This window comes from Macaca mulatta, chromosome 1, assembly GCF_049350105.2.
Source record: "Macaca mulatta isolate MMU2019108-1 chromosome 1, T2T-MMU8v2.0, whole genome shotgun sequence".
Lineage (NCBI taxonomy): Eukaryota > Metazoa > Chordata > Mammalia > Primates > Cercopithecidae > Macaca > Macaca mulatta.
In genome coordinates, this window is record NC_133406.1 from 3,968,776 (window position 1) to 3,989,326 (window position 20,551).

The 20,551-nt window shown below is 47.7% G+C and overlaps 1 protein-coding gene and 1 non-coding gene across 13 annotated transcripts in view; one reads left to right on the forward strand and one right to left on the reverse strand.

Annotated features, from left to right (window-relative positions):
- Positions 1-2,296: 2,296 nt before the first annotated feature.
- Positions 2,297-2,458, forward strand: LOC114674685 (U1 spliceosomal RNA). Its single transcript, XR_003725811.2, has one exon. It is a non-coding gene; the product is annotated as a U1 spliceosomal RNA (small nuclear RNA).
- Positions 2,459-5,952: 3,494 nt separating this feature from the next.
- The window catches only part of EFCAB2 (EF-hand calcium binding domain 2), a 165,601-nt gene continuing 151,002 nt past the window's right edge, over positions 5,953-20,551 (reverse strand). For all 12 annotated transcript variants that reach the window (XM_077998093.1, XM_077998155.1, XM_077998142.1 and 9 more), the window contains one exon: positions 5,953-6,652. In XM_077998093.1, the coding sequence (XP_077854219.1) occupies positions 6,459-6,652 (194 nt within the window). In that variant the 3' untranslated portion in view covers positions 5,953-6,458. The remainder of the gene's footprint in view (positions 6,653-20,551) is intronic.

Sequence of the window (20,551 nt, forward strand, 5' to 3'; positions counted from 1 at the left end):
GATGAGACATCTCACAGAATGGGAGAAAATATTTACAAACTACCCATCTGACAAGGGATTAATAACCAGAATATATAAGGAGCTCAAACAACTCTATAGGAAAAAGTCTAATAATCTGATCAAAAAATGGGCAAAAGATTTGAAGAGTCATTTCTCAAAAGAAAACATACAAATGGCAAACAGGCACATGAAAAGGTGCTCAACACCATGACCATCAGATAAATGCAAATCAAAACTGCAGTGAGGGCTGGGCGCGGTGGCTCATGCCTGTAATCCCAGCACTTTGGGAGGCTGAGGCAGGTGGATTGCCTGAGCTCAGGAGTTTGAGACCAGCCTGGGTAACACAGTGTAACCTGGTCTCTACTAAAATACAAAAAAATTAGCTGGGTGTGGCAGCATGCACTTGTAATCCCAGCCACTCAGGAGGCTGAGACAGGAGAATCACTTGAACCCAGGGGTTGCAATGAGCTGAGATTGCACCACTGCACTCCAGCCTGGGCAACAGAGCAAGACTCCGTCTCCAAAAAAAACCACAAAAAACTACAATGAGATATCATGTCACCCCAGTTAAAATGGCTTACATCCAAAAGACAGGCAATAACAAATGCTGGTGAGGATGTAGAGAAAAGGGAACCCTTGTACACTGTGGGTGGGAATGTAAATTAGCACAACCACTGTAGAGAACAGTTTGGAGGCTCCTCAGAAAACTAATAGTTGAGCTACCGTATGATCCAGCAATCCCATGGCTGGGTATATACCTGAAAGAAAGGAACTCAGTATATTGAAGATATGTCTGCACTGCTGTGTTTGTTGCAGCACTATTTACAATAGCCAAGATTTGGAAGTAACCTAAGTGTTCCTGAACAGATGAATGGATAAAGAAAATGTGGTAGATATGCGCAATGGAGTACTATTCAGCCATAAAAAACAATGAGATCCAGTCATTTGCCACAACATGAATGGAGCTGGAGATCATTCTATACAGTGAAATAAGCCAGGCACAGAAAGACGAACATCACATATTCTCAAAATTAAAATCATAGAACTCACAGGCAGAGAGAGTAGGAGGATGGTTACCAAAGGCTGGGAAGGGGACTAGGGGGGTGGGGATGGTAATGGGTAAAACAAAAAAAATTTTTTTTTTAAAAGAATGAAGAAATCCTACTATTTGATAGCACAACAGGGTGACTATAGTCAATAATAACTTAACTGTACATTGTAAAATAGTGTAACTGGGTTGTTTGTAACTCAAAGGACAAATGCCTAAGGGGATGGACACCCCATTCTCCGTGATGTGCTTTCATAGGGCGTGCCCGAACCAAACATCTCCTGGACTCCACAAATACACACACGTGACGCACCCACAAAAATTCACAAGAAAAAGAGAAAAATCTCTTCTCGCTTGAAATACCTACAGTGGCGTCTGTCTTTCTGATCGATTTATTGCCTGAAGGAACGGAAGTCTCAATATACTCATTCAGCAACTCTATATGGAGTGCCTAGGAGCAAGGCCCCGCTCTGGGTGTCAGAAATACAGCAGCCAACCAAACGGAGAGAGACCTGCCCTCCGGGAACTTACATTCTAGCAGAAATAGACAGGAATTGATAAGGGCAGGGCAGGTAGGACAAAGAGTGTGGGGTGGGGCAAGGGGCATCCTTATTTCCTAGGGTATTTGGGGAAGGTTCATTGCTAAGAGGAAATCTGAGCTGGGACATGCAGGAAGTGAGAGCCCTGGGCAGGAGGCTGTGTGGAAGAGCATTTAGAGCCGAGGGGATGCTGGGAACAAAGGCCCCGAGGCAGCAGTGCGCTCGGCGTGGTCTACATGAGGAACAGCGAAGTCAACGGGCCGCTGCGGCTGCAGAGTCAGAGGAGAGCAGTAAGACGTGATGCCAGAGGGATCTCGACAGCCAGCCTGGACAGCCCCAAGGGGTCATGGTAAGTGCTTTGGCTTTTACTCCAAGAAAGAGGCCAGATGGAGGCTTGTGAGCAGAACAGTGACACATCTGACTTATGTTTTATTCAGATCACTATGACTACATGTTGGGAACATAGTTATGGAGGCAAAGACCAGGAAGGACGTCATTGCAATCATCTGGATGACAGATAAAGGCAGCCTAGACCAGGCCAGTAGCCATGGAGGAGGAGCGCTAGAGATAGATGATATAGATATAGATGTAGATACAGATGATATAGATAGATATTGATGACAGATATCGATGATATAGATAGGTATGGATGATACAGATAAATGTATATGTGGGTGTATTTTTTAAATTGTGATAAAGGACATACAATATACTTACCTGGCAGGGGAGATACCGTGATCATGAAGATGGTTTTCTCAGAGTGAGGCTTACCTCCTGCACTCCAGGTATGCTGACCCCTGCGATTTCTCCAAATGCAGGAAACTAAACCGCATATTTGTGGTAGTGCGGGACTTCGTCCATGCTTCCCCTGTGTCACTCTTTGTCCAATGAGAGATCATAACTTGATGTCGGTGGTCTTTAGTGTGTAATTTATTTATTATAAAAAATGCATATAACATAAACTTTAGCATCTTCAGCATTTTTGAGTGTACACTGAGTGGTATTACACACATTCACATTGTTGCACACGCATCACCCCATCCATCTCCAGAGCTCATTTCATCTTGCAGAACTGAAACTTTGTACCCATTAAGCAGTAACCCCCCATTTTCTCCTTCCCAGAGCCCCTGGCATCCACATTCTACTCTCTGTCTCTAGGAATCTGAATCTCCTAGGTACTTCAGAGAAGTGGAATTATACAGTGTCGGTCTTTTGGGGACTGCCTTATTCCCTTAGCATAATGTCCTCAGTATGTTGACTGGTCATATTGTGAAGATAGGATTTGGCGGGTTGGATGAGGAGGGAGAGGGAGAAAGAAGGGAGGCAAGGATGATTCTGAGACTTGGGGCCTGCGCAGGGGAATGGAATGCTTGGGAGAAGTTGAGCTGATACACGAGTCCATGGGGTGTTCCCCCATCTCTTCTGTCTCCGCCACACACTGCCCCAGCTCTCAGTGGGTAGAGGACTCTCTAGGCCTTACTGCAGCTCACATGTCAACAAGGGATGCTGAAACGTTTTCATCTTTCCATCACCCAAATGAAGGAAATGAGGGGCCGTGGATATTCATCCTCCCCTCTGCCAGTGTAAGTAAAACAGAGAACAGATGAGGGAGGAGTGTCAGAGAACAGACGAGTTCTCTGACACTCGGGAGATCTGCACAGATCGGATCTGCACAGCCTCGGGATCTGCACAGCCTCGGGATCAGCAGTGCACTAGGAACTCCTGTGAGATGGGAAGCTGAGACAGTTGCACACACATTATCTTCACCCAAACAAGGAGTGAACATCCAGCCAGAAAAGCTTTTCCCTGCGCCCAGCCCCACGGCACCAGGCAGCTCAGTCCCTGCTTCACTAGCAAGGGTTGAGCCCACGGCTTGCTTCTTTCCTCTTCCCACAGCCATCCCCCTTGGTCAGCCCTCAGTTCCACGTAACTGGGGAGATGGCAGTAGAGACCCATGAAATTTGTCGCATCCTCATTATGTGGCTTTTTTGTTTGTTTTTGAGATGGAGTCTCGCTCTGTCACCGAGGCTGGAGAGTGCAGTGGTGTGATCCCAGCTCACTGCAGGCTCCGCCTCCCGGGTTCCAGTGATTCTCCTGCTTCAGCCTCCTGAGTAGCTGAGATTACAGGTGCGTACCACCACACCCTGCTAATTTTTGTATTTTCAGTAGAGACAGGGTATGGCCACATTGGTCAGGCTGGTCTCGACCTCCTGACCTCAGGTGACCTGCTCGCCTTGGCTTCCCAAAGTGCTGGGATTCCAGGCGTGAGCCACCGCGCCCGGCCTCCTGTTAAGTCTTAACAGGAGCTGCAGATGAATGTTTCCTGGAGCGCAGCTTCGCAGTGCTATTCCCTGCTCAGAGCCTTAGCGGTTCTCATTGTCTAGGGCATCCGTTCTAGGGTAGGAGGGATGCCCCGGGCACATCAGGCATTTTGGAGGAGCTCTCTCCCACTGTCTCCAGCCCCTGCAGCTTCTCTGTGAGCTGGACCTTCTCTCCCAACCTCGGAATGCTGGGTCTGCAGCATCAACTCTGCGTGGCCTTCAAGGCCCTCCTGGAGCCAGCCCCAGCGTAACCCCGCTATGCTTAATCTCCACTACTCTCGTCCACAGACTCTAAGGTGCAGCCAAACTGAACTGTTAATTACTCCCTGACGAGCTCCCCCCTCCCACCTCTGTTTTGCCTTTGCCTAGAATGGCCTTCCTCCTCTCACCACATATTCATTCAGATCCTTCCTCCTACCATGCCCAGCTCCAATGCTACCTCCTCCAGGAAGCCCTCTCTGATATCTCCAACTGGGTGCACTATCTTGTTCCCCAAACCCCCACGGCCATCTCGTGTGGGCTCCTTTCTTGTGACTGTGATTTCCTATAAAATCCTTCTCTCCTATCAGACCATGAACTCTCCAAGGACGCCATTCAGCCACATTCCTATTGGTTCCCCTCACAGGGCCTGACATGTGTATTTTAGGCTTCAGAGTTGGTTAAATCAACAAAGAAATGAGACAATTATTTATTTTACTCAGATATTCAACTTAAAAATCACTCAGCGTGGGCACAGCTGTCAGGATCATGTTCGTTTCCTCGCTGTTTGCCGGCTATTAGCATTGTGTCATCACACACAGCCCGATGAGGGGACAACAGAAAAGCATATCTCACTTCTATCATAGGTTTCCATTCACTTTCGGGTTCTCAATTGCCCTGTGTTTCCTCAGTGATACTTCAGACTTTTCAGATGTTCTCATTGACCCATTCATCTTTTTTTTTTTTTTCCAAAACAAAACAAAAAGCCAGAAAAGAAAGCATTTTGTCCAACAGTCCTAAGAAATTTTCCCTGTAGAGAATGTCATCTAAGTCAAAACAAGGGTTGAATAGGGGCACCCAAATCAGTTATCACTTAGGGCTGTTATAAGAAATGCCAAGACTGGGTGGCTTAAACAGCAAACATCTGTCTCTCACCATCTGGAGGCTGCAAATCCAAGATCAAGGTGCTAGCATGGTCAGTTCTGGCAAGGACCTGCTTCTGGGCTCGAGAGCATTACCTTCCCCCCACATCCTCACATGGTGGATCTCCAGCCTCTTCTCATAAAGGCGCTAATCCCATTCATGAAGGCTCCACTCTCACAGCGTGATCACCTCCCACAGGCCCCACCTCCAAATACTGCCACACTGGAATTACGATGTCAACAGAGGCATTCTGGGGGGACACATTCAGTCCATGGCCCCCCGTACACGTGAATGTGATCTTATTTGGAAATAGGGTTTTGTAGATGAAATTAAGGATCTTGAGATAAGATCATCCTGGACTCAGGGTGGGCCCTAAATCCAGTGACTAGTGTCCTTATAAGAGAAAGAAGAGGGACACTGGAGACACACAGACTCCGTGGAGAAACGCAGGAGAAAAGGTCCTGTGAAGGCAGAGAGGCAGGGACGGGAGTGACGCAGCTGCAGGACGAAGAACGCATGGGGCCAGCAGTAGCTGGAGAGGCAAGGGTGAGCGGGATCCTCCCCTAGGACCTGGGGGAGAGCATGGCCCTGCTGCCATCTGGATTTTGGATTTTCTATTTTGAGCCACCAAGTTTGTGGCAACTCATCCTGGCAGCCTTAGGAAACGAATGCGTTAACTCACTGCATCAGTGCAGTGACCCGACTCATTTCCTGGGCCAGCCTCCTACCTCCTACCTATTAGACCCTACCTCTCATTCCCTTTTTCTGTTGTTATTGTTTTTTTGAGGCAGCTCAGCCTAGAGGTGCAGTGGCGTGATCATGGCTCACTACAGCCTTGACCTCCTGGGCTCAAGCGACCCTCCCACCACCTCGGCCTCCCAAGCAGTTTGAACTACAGGTGCCTGCCACCCTGCCCAGCTACTTTTTGTTTTTTTTTTGTAAAGACGGGGTTTCACCATGTTGCCCATGCTGGTCTCAAACTCCTGGGCTCAAGCGATCCTCCTGCATCAGCCTCCCGAAGTGCCAGGGTTACAGATGTGAGCCCCGCGCCCGGCCTCTCCCTCCTTTTTAATATTCCCTCTCCCATCGTCTTCCTTGGCTTTCCTCCTCACACCTCCTGCGTTTGGCCCTCTTCCATTTTCTTTCGTTTCTCTTTCCCAACTTCCCCTCATCATGCCAGGGGGACTCCTGGGCTCCGTGCCACCCCCCTAGAAGTCCCCTGTAATGAAGCAGGATTTATGCCTCACACTTCACCGTGGGACAGCAGAAACCTCTCATTTGAAGCAAAAGGCACTGAAAATAAGCAAACAGTTATGCATTTGTCACTACCGAGTCCTAGCCAGCTTCCACCCCACCCCCCGCCCCCTACCATCTTCCTGCTCGTTCAGGTCATCGTGTCCTCTGATACCCAGTAATTTCCATCATTTTCTACATGCATTTCTGTTGGTCTTCTGAGAATTGTGATTTTCCAAAGTAGAAGAGGCACATCGTCTTTCCGGAGCCTGGAAGGTGCAGGTGTGATGCATTGGGGGAGATCACAGTGTGACAAGGACGGGGTGGGAGTGTGTCACCGCCCTTGCTACCGACCCTCCACAGCGGGGAGTGAGCAGAGGAGATAGAACCTGGGAGGAAGAAGAGATTTCCAATTACTTCCTTCCCGGTCCCTTCTCCACTGGAGCCTGTTATTCCTCTGCTGCGGGGCCTCTGAGTTTCCTCTCACTGAGCCAGGAAAGCGCTTAGTGAATAAAGAACGAGTTGTCCTAGCAGTGCACAGAAGATGTCCACGACAGTCAGTGTGAACGAGGGGTCCTGGAGAATGAGCACCCCAGCCCTGCGGGAGAACGTCCACCCCGGCCCCGCGGGAGAACGTCCACGCCAGCCCCGCAGCCTGGTGGGCTCTGCCATTCATCAGTCACCTTAGACAGCTGCATGCGCAAAAGCTCTCTTTTTGTGTCCTTTGAAGCTTTTTTTTTTTTTTTTTTCTAATCAGGCTGGGTGCATGGCTCATGCCTGTAATCCCAGCACTTTGGGAGGCCGAGGCGGGAGAATCACTTGAGCCCAAGAGGTGGAGGCTGCAATGAGCCATGATCATGCCACTACACTCCAGCCTGGGGGACAGAGTGAGGGCCCATCTCTACAAAAATTTAAAAATTAAAAAATTCTTTATCAAAGAACTACATGTGCAAATAATATCAAAAGGCTTATTTTTAAAAACCCCCTGTCCTGGCCGCCCCTTCCCTCCACGCCTGTCCTCCTCCCCTCTGAGGGGACCATTTTGAGGTTTCTGAGGTATTCACCTCTGCTTTTCTCAATGTGCTGGCTCTGTTGTTTCTTGATTTATCCATTGGGGACATCAGCTCTTTACTCTGTGCTGTGGTGCATGACAATTTAGCTCTCACCACACTCGCGGCTCGCTCCTCCTCCCAACAAGACATGAATAAAAATAGGAACGAGCTCTTATTTCTGGGGCTCTCACTAGGTATCAGGCACTGCTATATTCTGACAGGGTGGCCCCCTTCCCTCTCCACGTGGCTCCCAGGGCTCCCCACTCCCTCCCTCTGGTTCCTTCCACCGAGTCACCTTCCCGGTCTGGGTCTGTCCCTTCACGCCCTCCGAAGGATGGGCACCCAGGGCTCGGTCCTCCGGCCTCTCTTCTCCATCTGTGCTCCCCGCCACTCCTTAGTGGTCTCAGCAGTCTCATGGTTCCGAATATCCTCCCTGTGCTGACACCTCCCACGGCCCCATCTCCAGCCCTGACCCCAGGCCCCTCAACATTGGCCCAATTTTGAGGCTGTGCCTTCAGAAGACAGAGCAGCGAGGTGTCTGCAGTCAGGATGGGGCTGGCAGATGGACGTCCTCGTCTAGAACTGGTCCTGCCACCTCCCAGGAGCGTGGCCTCTGGTGACTGACTTCATAAACGTTATGCTTTCTCTGTACAAATGTTCTTTCTTACCCTGTGGATTGACTATAAGAATCAAGTCATGGCGAGGGTTTTGTAAGTGGAAAAGCCTTACATTAGCGGAACTGGTTGCTACGATTTCTCTTTTTATTTTTTATTTTCAAGACGTGGTTTTGCTCTATAGCCCAAAGCTGGAGTGCAGCGGTGCAATCATAGCTCACTGCAGCCTCGAACTCCTGGGCTCAAGTGATCCTCCCACCTCATCCTCCCAAGTACAGACTACAGGCTACAGGCGTGCACTACCCTGGCTAATTTTTGGTAGAGACAAGGTCTTGCTTTGTTATCCAGGCTAGTCTCAAACTTCTGGCCTCAATGATCTTTTCACCTCAGCCTCCCAAAGTGCTGGGATTACAGGCATGAGCCACCGTGCCCAGCCTGTTATTATTTCTCCTTGTACTCCTCCACACTTCTTTTTCCCTCTCTTAATCTTTCTCATTCTGTCCTTTGTGATCAGCATTTATTTCACAGCCATTTACTGAGCAGCTAGTACGTGGCGGGCACTGTGGGAGACACACAGGGCTCTCGCTTGCACAGGGGTCACAGCCTCACTTTCCAAAGGCCTGGGTGCACCTTGGTCTTTGTTTTCCTCTCCATTTTCTTTTTCTTTTTTTTCTTTCTTTTTTTCTTTTTTTTTTTTTTTTTTTTTTTTTTTGAGACAGAGGTGTGCTCTCGTTGCCCAGGCTGGACTGCAGTGGTGCGATCTTGGCTCACTGCAACTTCTGCCTCCTGGGTTCAAAGGATTCTCCTGCCTCAGCCTTCCGAGTAGCTGAGATTACAGGTGCCTGCCACCATGCCCGACTAAATACTGTATTTTTAGTAGAGATGGGGTTTCAACATGTTGGCCAGGCTGGTCTCAAACTCCTGACCTCAGGTGATCCACCCGCCTCGCTCTCCCAAAGTGCTGGGCTTACAGGTGTGAGCCACCATGCCTAGCCTTCCTTCTATTTTCTTTCCCTGTCACCATCATCCTACCTTAACCCTCACTGACTCTGTTCTTTAGTAGGTGTAATTTCATAAATGAAACAGATGCTTTGCTCGTTATATTATTGTTGAAATCCATGTTCCTTTTTAAAAACATGGGTGAACACTGCTTCTTTAAAAATCAAAATCTTCCCAAAGTAACTTCCTCTCTACTGAAGGGTCTCGTATTTTTTTTTCCCCCAGAACCACTGGCTCTTTCCAGAAATAAGCTTCTTGACAAGTTTGTGTGCACAAATGCAGATATAAATATGCATATTTGTGCAATTTACAAAGTTGTACAATCCTCGAAGTAGTTGATCCTCACTTTCATGTCTTCCTAAACAAAACTGCAATCCAGAAAATAAAAATATCCCTTAGAAAACCCCATCGCTGTCTGAAGAGCTTGTGGTGATGATGATCTCCATGGAGCTGGATGAGCCTCTGGGTCTGACAAGTGTCTTCTAATCTGAAGGTTTACACCCCGGTATTTGTAACTGTGCCCCATAACGTTCTTTTCACAGTATTAAGCGCGTCCTAGAGCCAGAGTCTGGTTGGCTGGGGGCCTGTTTCTCAAGTCTGCATGGTCCTGTCAGAGGCATTTGAATCAGAGCGACTAGGGGCTGGTAAAATAAGGCTGAGGTCCGCTGGGCTGCATCCCCAGCCCGTCAGGCATCCTAAGTCACAGGGGGAGGTAGGAGGTCACCACAAGATACAGGTCATAAAGACCTTGCTGATAAAACAGGTTGCAGTAAAGAAGCCGGCCAAAACCCACCAAACCCAAAATGGTGATGGAGTGACCTCTGGTCGTCCTCACTGCTCATTAGATGCTAATTATAACGCATTAGCTAAGAGACACTCCCACCAGCTCCGTGACCATTTACAAATGCCACGGCAATGTCAACAAGTTACCCTATATGGTGTAAAAGGGGGATGAACCCTCAGTGCCAGGAATTGCCCACCCCTTTCCCTCATGAATAATCCACCCCTTGTTTAGCATATAATCAAGAAATAATCATAAAAATGGGCAACCAGCGGCCCTCGGAGCTGCTCTGCCTATGGAGTAGCCATTCTTTATTCCTGTTTTCTTAACAAACTTGCTTTCGCTTCACTCTATGGACTCCCCCCAAATTCTTTCTTGGGCGAGATCCAAGAACCTCTCTTGGCGTCTGGGTCGAGACTTCTTTCTGGTAACAGTCCCACTATCTGTGGAAGCCGCAGGGTCCTGCTGAACGTGTGAGGACAATCTGGTTTTCTGGGAAAACCCTCAGCCCCAGCCATTAACAGGGCAGGACATATGGGGAGGAAAGAGCCTTGACATGGTTCCACATATTGAAAACAAAATTGCATTCCAACTATAGTTGCTTCTGCCTTCTAAGATAGGTGTCATGATTCATGTGATGTGAAAATCAAATCCTTGCCTTCCCTTTGGCTTACAAAGCTTGGTGATGTAAAACTGAGAGCATTTGATTGAGCTGCAGCATATGATAACCACCAAGTGTGTGCAGGTGCTCGCAGCCCTGAGGGGAGAGGTGCAGGATGGGTGGTGCCTTGCTAAGCAGAGGCTTTGGAAATGCCGCAGGAGGAGGTGGGAGAGTGGAACTGCTCTGGGAGGTGAGGCAAGGGGCTGACCGTGAGCCAGAGAGGGAGAGTCAAAACCTGGGGGAAGGCGGGGCTACAAAGAAAGGACAGAGCCAGGGAGAAATTTCCCACAGCAGCTATGGTGAAAAACACCTTTTTAAATGGGCGAATATCACGGATGCTCATAGCAACATTCTCATAATAGCCAAAAAGTGAAAACAGCGCAAATGCTCATCAGCTGATGAAGGGATAAGCAAACATGGCATCTCCAAACCATGGAACGAAGTGGTGTGATCCTGAGTGGGGTCTGTGAGGCACAGCAGGCTCGGCCGGCCACGGTAACCACGATGGGCCCGTTGCTGGATGGGACTGGTCGGCAAGTGAATACGCCGAGGCACAGGGCTGTAGCAGACAAAGAGGTTTCATCGGAGGGTCGCCGAAGGAGGACATGGGAGGAAACCTCAGAAGCATCTCCCTGAGGAGTCTGGGGTTTTTAAGGGCTGGGGAGTAGAGACTGGAGTGTGGAGATGATCGACTGGTCAAAGTGTGCAGGGTGGAGTCACGGGAGAGGGAGATGAAGCTGTATTTTCACGCAGATCACATTCCTCTGTGGGGGGCTTCAAACTGGTTGGTGTCGGCTGTTTTGCTGGAATTCAGGATCTGAAAAACACCTTAAGCAATTCTTAAACAGAAGCCTTATGATTCTAATGTCAGAGATCCCATCTATTTTAAACAAAAGCCTTATGATTCTCAGGTCAGAGATCCTATCTATAGGAACAACGGGGGTGCAAACGGTATCTGGTGCTACTTCACTGTCGGTTACAAGGAAGTGGGTCAAAGTGCAGGCTGACGGATGCTTAATTACAATTATATTTCTGTCCAGAATTCTTCTTAACCCTGTGAGGATGGCTTCACCATATCGTGCTCAATCATGGTGCCAAAATGCCTGTCCTGGGGCTGGACACCTAGAAGTCCCCTCCAGGCCAAGTGACGGAGTCTGCGAAGCTTGAGAACGTTGCCAGTGTCAGCAAGCTGCGGTGCTCATACCATGAGAACAGCCTGGTAAAGGAACCCGTCAGAAGACCCTCAGGGGACCACCTGGAGCTCTCCCTTATTCACTGGCCAACAGGCTATTTTTCCTGTTGGATGGGACAGACAACGTGGTACCTAGTGACACCAACTTCACGGACACGTGGGTGGCCACATGGAGGAGCTGCTAGATGAAGGGCTATGAAAGCTACTGGTATCTCCAGCTGCAGCCAAACCCAGGAGCTGGTAAAGAAACCCGGCTTAAGACCAGGTGTGGTGTCTCGGCCTGTAATCCCAGCACTTTGGGAGGCCAAGGAGGGAGGATCACTGGAGCTCAGGAACTCGAGGCTGCAGTGAGCTATGATCATGCGACTACACTCCAGAATGAGTGATAGAGTGAGATCCTGTCTCTAAAAATGTATGTATAAGACAGAAAAAAAGAAACCTGGCTTAAAAACAGTGGTTAACCAGAGTGAGTGCCACCTGCACCCACCTCAGCAGAAGTTAATCCAGGGCTGCCAATCCAAAGGCAAGGTGGTGACTGCCTATAGTCCCCTCAGCTCTTGTGACAGGTCTGGGGGATCCCTGCACCAAAGCAATCACAGCCAAGCACAGTAAAAAATAAAAATAAACAAATAAAAACGCAGCCCAGGTTCTGATCTGGTTTCCCATGCAGAGGAACTTGGTGGTAATTCCTACCATTTCGTGGTGACACTGGAACGCATTGCTGAAAACTTGGACTTTCCGCTGAGCAGCCTGATGTGACCACTGTAGTCAGCGGCAGCGGGGACGGGAGGGGGACAGGAGGGTCTGCGTCTTGGTGAGCTGTGCCTGCTGCAAGGATTACCCCTTCAACACTGAGCTTTAAAGCTGTAGGTACCTGCTCTTCCCCAAGTGCCTTGCACCTCTTTTTCCTGCTTCAGTTTTTCTAGCAAGTGTAGTACGGCCTGTGTCCCTTAACAGCGGGTCAGCGACCTGCCGACTGACCAGCAAGGGTGTGGTCAGGTTGATGCTGAGTCCAAAGAGCAGTTTGTGTAGATGAGACGTCTCTTTCAGATTTCTCTGCCCTTTTTCTTGTCCAGCTGGGAGAAGTACATCCTGAACACCCTTTTCCAGTCCAAATGAAGCAAAATCTACGGTCCAAGTAGTGCCACCTGGAGCCACGTTTTGACTGCTGGAACTGTAATCCCTGCGGCCAGTCTCCTTGCCACAAATAAAAAGTGCTTTTGTGAGCTTAACAAAAAGGAGTGAACTCAGGATATATATTACAACATGGATGGACCTCGAAAGCCTTATACTAACTGAAAGAAGCCAGACACGAAAGGCCACATATTGTATGATTGTGTTTATATGAAATGCCCTGAAGAGGCAAATCCACAGACACACAGGAAGATGAGTGGTTGCCGGAGGATGAGGGTGGGGGAAGGGGAACTGCTACTGGACATGGGGAATCTTTTTAAGATGATGGAAATGCTTTGTAAGTAGACAGGAGTGATAGTTACACAGCACTGTGAAGATGCTAGAATCCACTGAATTGCACACTTGAAAGGGGTGAATGTTGGCTGGGCACAGTGGCTCACACCTGCAGTCACAACACTTTGGGAGACTGAGGTGGGAGGATCACTTGAACCCAGTTTAGACCAGCCTGAGCAACACAGCCAGACCTTGTCTCTACAAAAAATCTTAAAAATTAGCTGGGCGTGGTGGCATGCACCTGTGGTCCCAGCTACTCAGGAGGCTGAGGCAGGAGGACCCCTTGAGTCCAGGAGGTCGATGCTACAGTGAGCCGTGATTACACCACCTGCGCTCCAGCCGGGGCAACAGTGAAACCCTGTCTCCAGAAAAAAAGTGGGGAAGGGATGGTGAGTGTTGAGGTATGTGAGTGACTATTATATAAGCTGTTTTTAGTAAATGAGCTAATATTAAAATTTAAATTGTGTGCTGTCACATGCTACTAAGTCACTCCCTCTCGTTTCTTCACCCTTCGTTCAAGGTGTACCACATACAATGCCATGCATCCAGGTACTTCTAAGCAAATTAGAGAAGGGTCATGTCCTATATTTAGATGAATATGGAGAGAAGAGAACAGCTAGACAAAGCAAGATACAGAGAGGAGATCAAGAGTTAAGGAAGCAACCGGGCATGGCGGCTCACGCCTGTAATCCCGGCACTTTGGGAGACTGAGGCGGGTGGATCACTTGAGATCAGGAGTTCGAGACCAGCTTGGCCAACATGGTGAAACCCTGTCTCTACTAAAAATACAGAAATTAGCCAGGCGTGGTGGTACGTGCCTGTCATCCCAGCTGCTCAGGAGGCTGAGGCAGGAGAATCACTTGAACCTGGGAGGTGGAGGTTGCAGTGAGCCGAGATCGTGCCACCGCACTCCAGCCTGGGTGACAGAGCGAGACTCCATCTCAAAAAAAATAAAAATAAAAATAAAAAATAATTAAGGAAGCAAAAAAGTAGATGCAGAAGTAGCTCGGAGAAGCCTAAGATCTGTGGGCTCCTGGGGGTATTTTCAGTAGGGGAGCCAGAGGGAGGGGCTGATGGTTTGCCTCCTGTTAGAGGCATGGGGACCGCGGGGATATTTGCTGATGCTGGACAGCCCTCATTTTGGTTCAGATCCATTCCTCTCCCCCACCCGGAACACACACTTTAGGGAAGGCCAGCCCTGCCTTTGGTAGTAGAGGGGCAGCACTGTCTCAGGCCTAAGCCAGGCAGTGATGGTTCCAACAGGGACTTGGCTGATCAAGTCAGAAGGAAGTTCAAGACTGTCGTTTCATGTCTAGGGTTAGAAGTATTCTTTCCTGGTAACCTATCTCTGTAAGGGAAAGGCCATGGGCTGCCTCTGCCATCCTGAGGATATGAGGAAAGGGGCTGCCTGAAAATGAAGCCAACCCAAAGAAACAAATCCAAGAATTGGATTCTGATGATGGCATCTGAAGCTATGTCTGCTTTTAGACTCTTCTGTTACATATAAGCCAGTTACTTCCTTTTATGGGTTCAGCTTTCTGTTACTTGGAACAGCAACAATCACATCTATGGTCAGATGATAATTTTGTAAAATACAAAGACTGTGCAAATACACCTCAGTATTTTCCTATTATATCACTTATTTCTTTGTCACAGGTTTATAAAAAGGGGCATAAAACTTCCTGAAAATTCTGCCTACATAACATTTGTATGAGTTTCATAATTAATAAAAATATACAAAAGTTTCAAAACTAAAGAAACTAAAGAAAAATGTAGTTGACCAAATTAATTTTGAACTATGTTTGCCCTAAATATTTTAAAAATAGAAGTCTATGCTTGACCAATGCAGATGAACCTGGCTTAACACCATTCCTGCCAACACCTCCGCTGTCCGCGTTTGGTAAAAGGCCAGGTGTCGTATTGTTTGAGGCTTTAGTGGCCTGTAAGTCAAAGTGGGCCAAACATCATGTTGCTCTTAACTGGTAATCTGCCCAAACTGCATGATTCCACGTTATCCATGTGTCACCCCCGAGGTGCCTTCCCACTGGAGAAATTCGCTCAGAAGCTCTTCATGGAAGGTGCTAAGTGACAGGTGTCTCTGTATCTGAAGTGGAAATTATAGCAGTTGCTGAAAATGTCACAATCACTGATTGGGTATCCGAGAGACAAACCCAAAATAAAATGTTTGAAACATGCTGCAAAGAAAAGGATAAGCAAAAATCTACCAGGCAAAAGAAAATGAAGAAAAGGCTAGAATCCAGTTCTATAGAAACCAGAACAGCCACTGCAACTTAAACCCGAATTTCTGTTCTCAACAGCATTTTTGTCAGGAAAAAAAAAATACAAATAATAAATAAATAAATAAATCAGAGTTTCTGAAAGAAGGAAAACCGCCTCCATATTCTTGAGAAGGAAACTGGTTAAATAAAATATGGCACATTCGTGCAATAGAATATTATGCAGTCATTGAAATCGATGAGGTGGGTATTTATACAATCAGGAACTGAGCGTATGGGACCTGTTGCTTCGTGAGAAAAGTGTGGTGTGTAGAGAAGCATGAAGGACACCACCTACCTGTTCACACAAGGACTCCCTGGATTCGATGTGCTCAGGAGGGAGGCGTCCGAGTGGTTGTGGGACACATTTATACAGAAAAATTAGTTTTTACTCTATGAGCCTTTATACCTTTTGAGTTTTGTACTACGTACGTTTTACTCATTCAAAAAAATTAAGTAAGTTAGTTTCTTTTTTTACATCTTTTAGATTATGGTCATCCATCTTATTTTAACTAAATGGCCAACAGCCTGTATCTGATGCCCCAGCATATCCACTGGGTTCACTTCCTTACTCTTTTATTTATTTATTTATTTATTTGTTTGTTTGTTTGAGACAGGGTCTCGCTCTGTCGCCCAGGCTGGAGTGCAGTGGCGCGATCTCGGCGAGTCTCCTTAAGCCAGAGTTTTGTTTGTTTGCGTTAAGACACAGCTCAGATGTCACCTCCTAATTTCTAGACTCCTGAAGCCAGAGTTTTGTTTGTTTGTTTGAAGAGGCAAGGTCTCACTCCATTGCCCAGGCTGGAGTGCAGTGACTCAGTCAAGGCTCACTGCAGCCTCTAACTCTTGGGCTTAAGCGATCCTCACACGTAGCCTGCACTTCAGCTCCCAGGTAGTTGGGATATAGGTGTGAGTAACCACACCTGGCTAATTTTCTTTCTTTCTTTTTTTTTTTTTTTTTTTTGATACAAATAGGATCTTGAGGTCAGGCATAGTGGCTTACGTCTATAATCCTAGCATTTCGGAGGTTGAGGCAGGCGGATCACTTGAGGCCAGGAGTTCAAGACCAGCCTGGCCAACATGGTGAAATCCCATCTCTACTAAAATTACAAAAACACTAGCCAGGCATGGTGATGGTGCCTGTAATCCCAGCTACTCAGGAGGCTGAGGCAAGAGAATCGCTTGAACCCAGCAGGCAGAGGCTGCAGTGAATCGAGATCACGCCACTGCACTCCAGCCTATGCGACAGAGTGAGACCCTGTCTCAAAAAAAAAAAAAAAGAGAGAGAGAGAGATAGGGTCTCACTCTGCTGCCCAGGCTGGTCTCAAACTCCTGGCCTCAAAGAACCCTCCAGACTCAGCCTCCCAAAGCACTGGAATTACAAGTGTGAGCCACAGCACCAGGCCCAGGGTGGTCGTTTTGTTTTCTGTGCTCTGTGCCCATCAGCAGTGCTTTGTCCATCACTCTGCCCTGGTGGTGGCCACTGGTGTGTGATTGGCCTGTTCACACGCCCACCTCCCTCACTAGACAGCCAGCCCCATGAGGGCAGGCACTGTGCACGATGGTCCTTTGAGCCCTGCTATACAGTTTGGTGTGCCGTGCTCAAGGAAGGCACTTACTGATGAATAAATACATGAATGACAGTGGTTGAAAAAATGAATGAGTCCTGCATGTCAGAGGTGGCAAAGGGAGCTGAGTTGAGAAACTATTAATCTACTGTCACCAGGTTCCCTGAACTTCACTTCTCACCTGAAAAGTGCACCTTTCCAGAAGGAACAGCCATTCCTGAGGATCCAGGAAGAAACACTCTTCCCTCCCCATTGCTAAAGAGTGGGCAATAATTTTTTTTAAAATAAATAACTTAAAGCCGGGCGGGGTGGCTCACACCTGTAATCCCAGCACTCTGGGAGGCCGAGGCAGGCAGATCGCTTGAACTCAGGAGTTTGAGACCAGTCTGGGCAACATGGTGAAACCCCGTCTCTATAAAAAAATACAAAAATTAGCCAGGTGTGATGGCGTGCCTATAGTCCTAGCTACTCGGGAGGCTGAGGCAGGAGAACTGCTTGAACTGGGGAGGTCGAGGCTGTGTGAGCTGAGATCGCGCCACGGCACTCCAGCCTGGATGACAGAGCAAGGCCCTGTCTCAAAATAAATAAATGAATACATAATAAAATAAATAATTTAAATCCCGACTGAGCACGGTGGCTCACGCCTGTAATCCCAGCACTTTGGGAGGCCGAGGCGGGCGGATCACGAGGTCACGAGATCGAGACCATCCTGGCCAACATGGCAGAACCGCATCTCTACTAAAAATACAAAAATTAGCTGGGCATGGTGGTGGTGCCTGTAGTCCCAGCTACTCGGGAGGCTGAGGCAGGAGAATCGCTTAAACCCGGGACGCAGAGGTTGCAGTGAGCCAAGATCACACCACTGCCCTCCAGCTTAGGCAACAGAGCAAGACTCTGTCTCAAAAAAAAAATAATAATAATAATAAATAATAATTTAAATCCCTTGATTAATAGCATCTCCCTTTTCACTTTTAAGAAATAAAAAATCTGCCATATTTCACCAAACGAACAGGCAGGCTGTTCGCGCATGGGTGAATTTCCCCTTGAGTGAGTCCTCAGCCCCACATGAAGACTGCCAGGAACCGGCTGCTGGCCAACCGCTTGGCTTTGCATGGTGGTGTCCCCAGGGATGTCATACATGACGGAATCTAGGGACAACTTAGGAAGTCAATTTTTTTTTTTAGATGGAGTCTCACTCTGTCGCCCAGGCTGGAGTGCAGTGGCATGACCTCAGCTCATTGCAACCTCTGCCTCCCGGGTTCAAGCAATCCTCCTGCCTCAGCCTGCCAAGCAGCTGGGATTACAGGCGCCCAGCACCACACCCGGCTTTTTTGTATTTTTAGTAGAGACAGGGTTTCACCATATTGGCCAGGCTGGTCTTGAACTCCTGACCCTGTGATCCGCCTGCCTTGGCCTCCCAAAGTGCTAGGATTACTGGCGCGAGCCACCACGCCCGGCCCAGTCAGACAATTTTTTAAAAAAGAATCCCAACCAATGAGGCCTAAGCTACCAGTAAGGGACTTGGTGGCAGACCCCAAGCAATGGTGTGATAGAAACAACATCCTCCTTTTGGATCCTTTTTTTTTTGAGCCAGAGTCTCACTCTGTCGCCCAGGCTGGAGTGCAGCAGCGCAATCTCGGCTCACTGCAAGCTCCGCCTCCTGGGTTCATGCCATTCTCCTGCCTCGGCCTCCTGAGTAGCTGGGACTACAGGCGCCACCACCATGCCCGGCTAATTTTTGGTATTTTTAGTAGAGATGGGGTTTCACCGTGTCAGCCAGGATGGTCTCAATCTCCTGACCTCGTGATCCTCCTGCCTCGGCCTCCCAAAGTGCTGGGATTACAGGTGTGAGCCACCGTGCCAGGCCTTGGATACTTTTAAAATGAATTGCTTCCTTTTCCTTTTCGCTTCTGTGAAAAATAAAATGTAACAGAACAAAATCAACTCTCTTTATTTCCAGACTAGACATCACGGTGTACCAATGGCTGTCCCAGCAGTGACAAACGCCAGCCTTGGACCCAGAGTCAGGCCGGTCTGAGTGTACCAATGGCTGTCCCCGCAGTGACAAACGCCAGCCTTGGACCGGGAGTCAGGCAGGTCTGAGTGTACCAATGGCTGTCCCAGCAGTGACAAACGCCAGCCTTGGACCCGGAGTCAGGCCGGTCTGAGATGGGAGCCCCACGTCATCACTTGCTGGCACCATGCCCTTAATCTCTGAGTGTGTCAGCTTTTCCAACTCAACTGGGGACAAGAGCCGCCACTGTAAGGTTCTTGTTCTTGTGGGGATTAAATGAGATAATGGGAGTAAAGTGTGAGTGTGGTGTTTGACACATGATAGATGCTTTCTGACTGTTAGGTGTTACATTATTATTGTTATTACTCTAATATATTTCCAGCATTCACTCTTGTTCTCATATCTGAACATGTTAATGTTCATGTTGTATGATAAGTGGCATATTAATTTTAGATTAGAAATGACCATATTTTCTATAGCCAGCTCCTCCTTCTACTGCATTTTTTCCCAGGAGCTGCCGTTTCAGGCAATAGCCATGTCTTCAACTTTTCTGTTTCCCACAGTACTTAGCACAGTGCAAACAAACAGCAGACCTGATAAAATGCTGCTGAATTGAATAATGAGAAGACAACAGAGTAACGTGACGATATCGTCTATACTCTAGACATGGCCTGTGGTCAGCAGCCTCCACTAATTAAGATCCCTGAAAGCAACTCTTAGATAAATTTTTCATAGATTTTCTTAGAATCTTTATAAAGCAGTACCTGGAAACCTCATAAAACTGGCATTTTCATCATGTCTTATTTGGCTGACTCACCTAAAAGACACTGTGATAAGCTCTTAAGGGGGAAAAACTTTATAGAAAAAAATAATCTTGGAACCACAGCAGAATAAGCAAACATATTCTTTAAGGACCAAGGTAAGGTGTATCCCGTTTTTTAAAAATATAAGATATTATTATAAGAATCACACTCAAAATAGTATGAGGGGCCGGGTGCAGTGGCTGACGCCTGTAATCCCAACACTTTGGGAGGCCGAGGCAGGCGGATCACTTGAGGTCAGGAGTTCGAGACCAACCTGGCCAACATGGTGAAACCACTGTCTCTACTAAAATTACAAAAATTAGCTGGGTGTGGTGGCAGGCACCTGTAATCCCAGCTACTTGGGAGGCTGAGGCAGAAGAATTGCTTGAACCCAGGAGGCAGAGGCTGCAGTGAGCCAAGACCATGCCACCACACTCCAGCCTGGGCAATAGAGAGAGACTCTATCTCAAAAAAAAAAAAAAAAAAAAGTATGAAGGAAGAATGGGAGTCACTATTTGAGGGGTATGGAGTTTCCATTTGGAATGAGAAAGTTCTAGAGATGGATCTGGGTGATGGCTGCACGACAATGTGAATTGACTTAATCCTGCTAGACTATATGCATAAAAGTGGTTAAAATGGTAAATTTGATGTTACGTATATTCCACCACAGTTAAATAAAAGTATAAAGAAGTTTAAAAGTCACCTGCTTTCACACATCTCTCTAAGCATATGAACACACATATATAGTAAAATTTTCAATAACCTTTTCTCAATCAGCTGTATATTTCTTTTTTAAGCTCCAATAATCTTAACGGTAACCTTAAATGAAATAAGTAAAGGAATAAGGATCATCCATGAAAAACA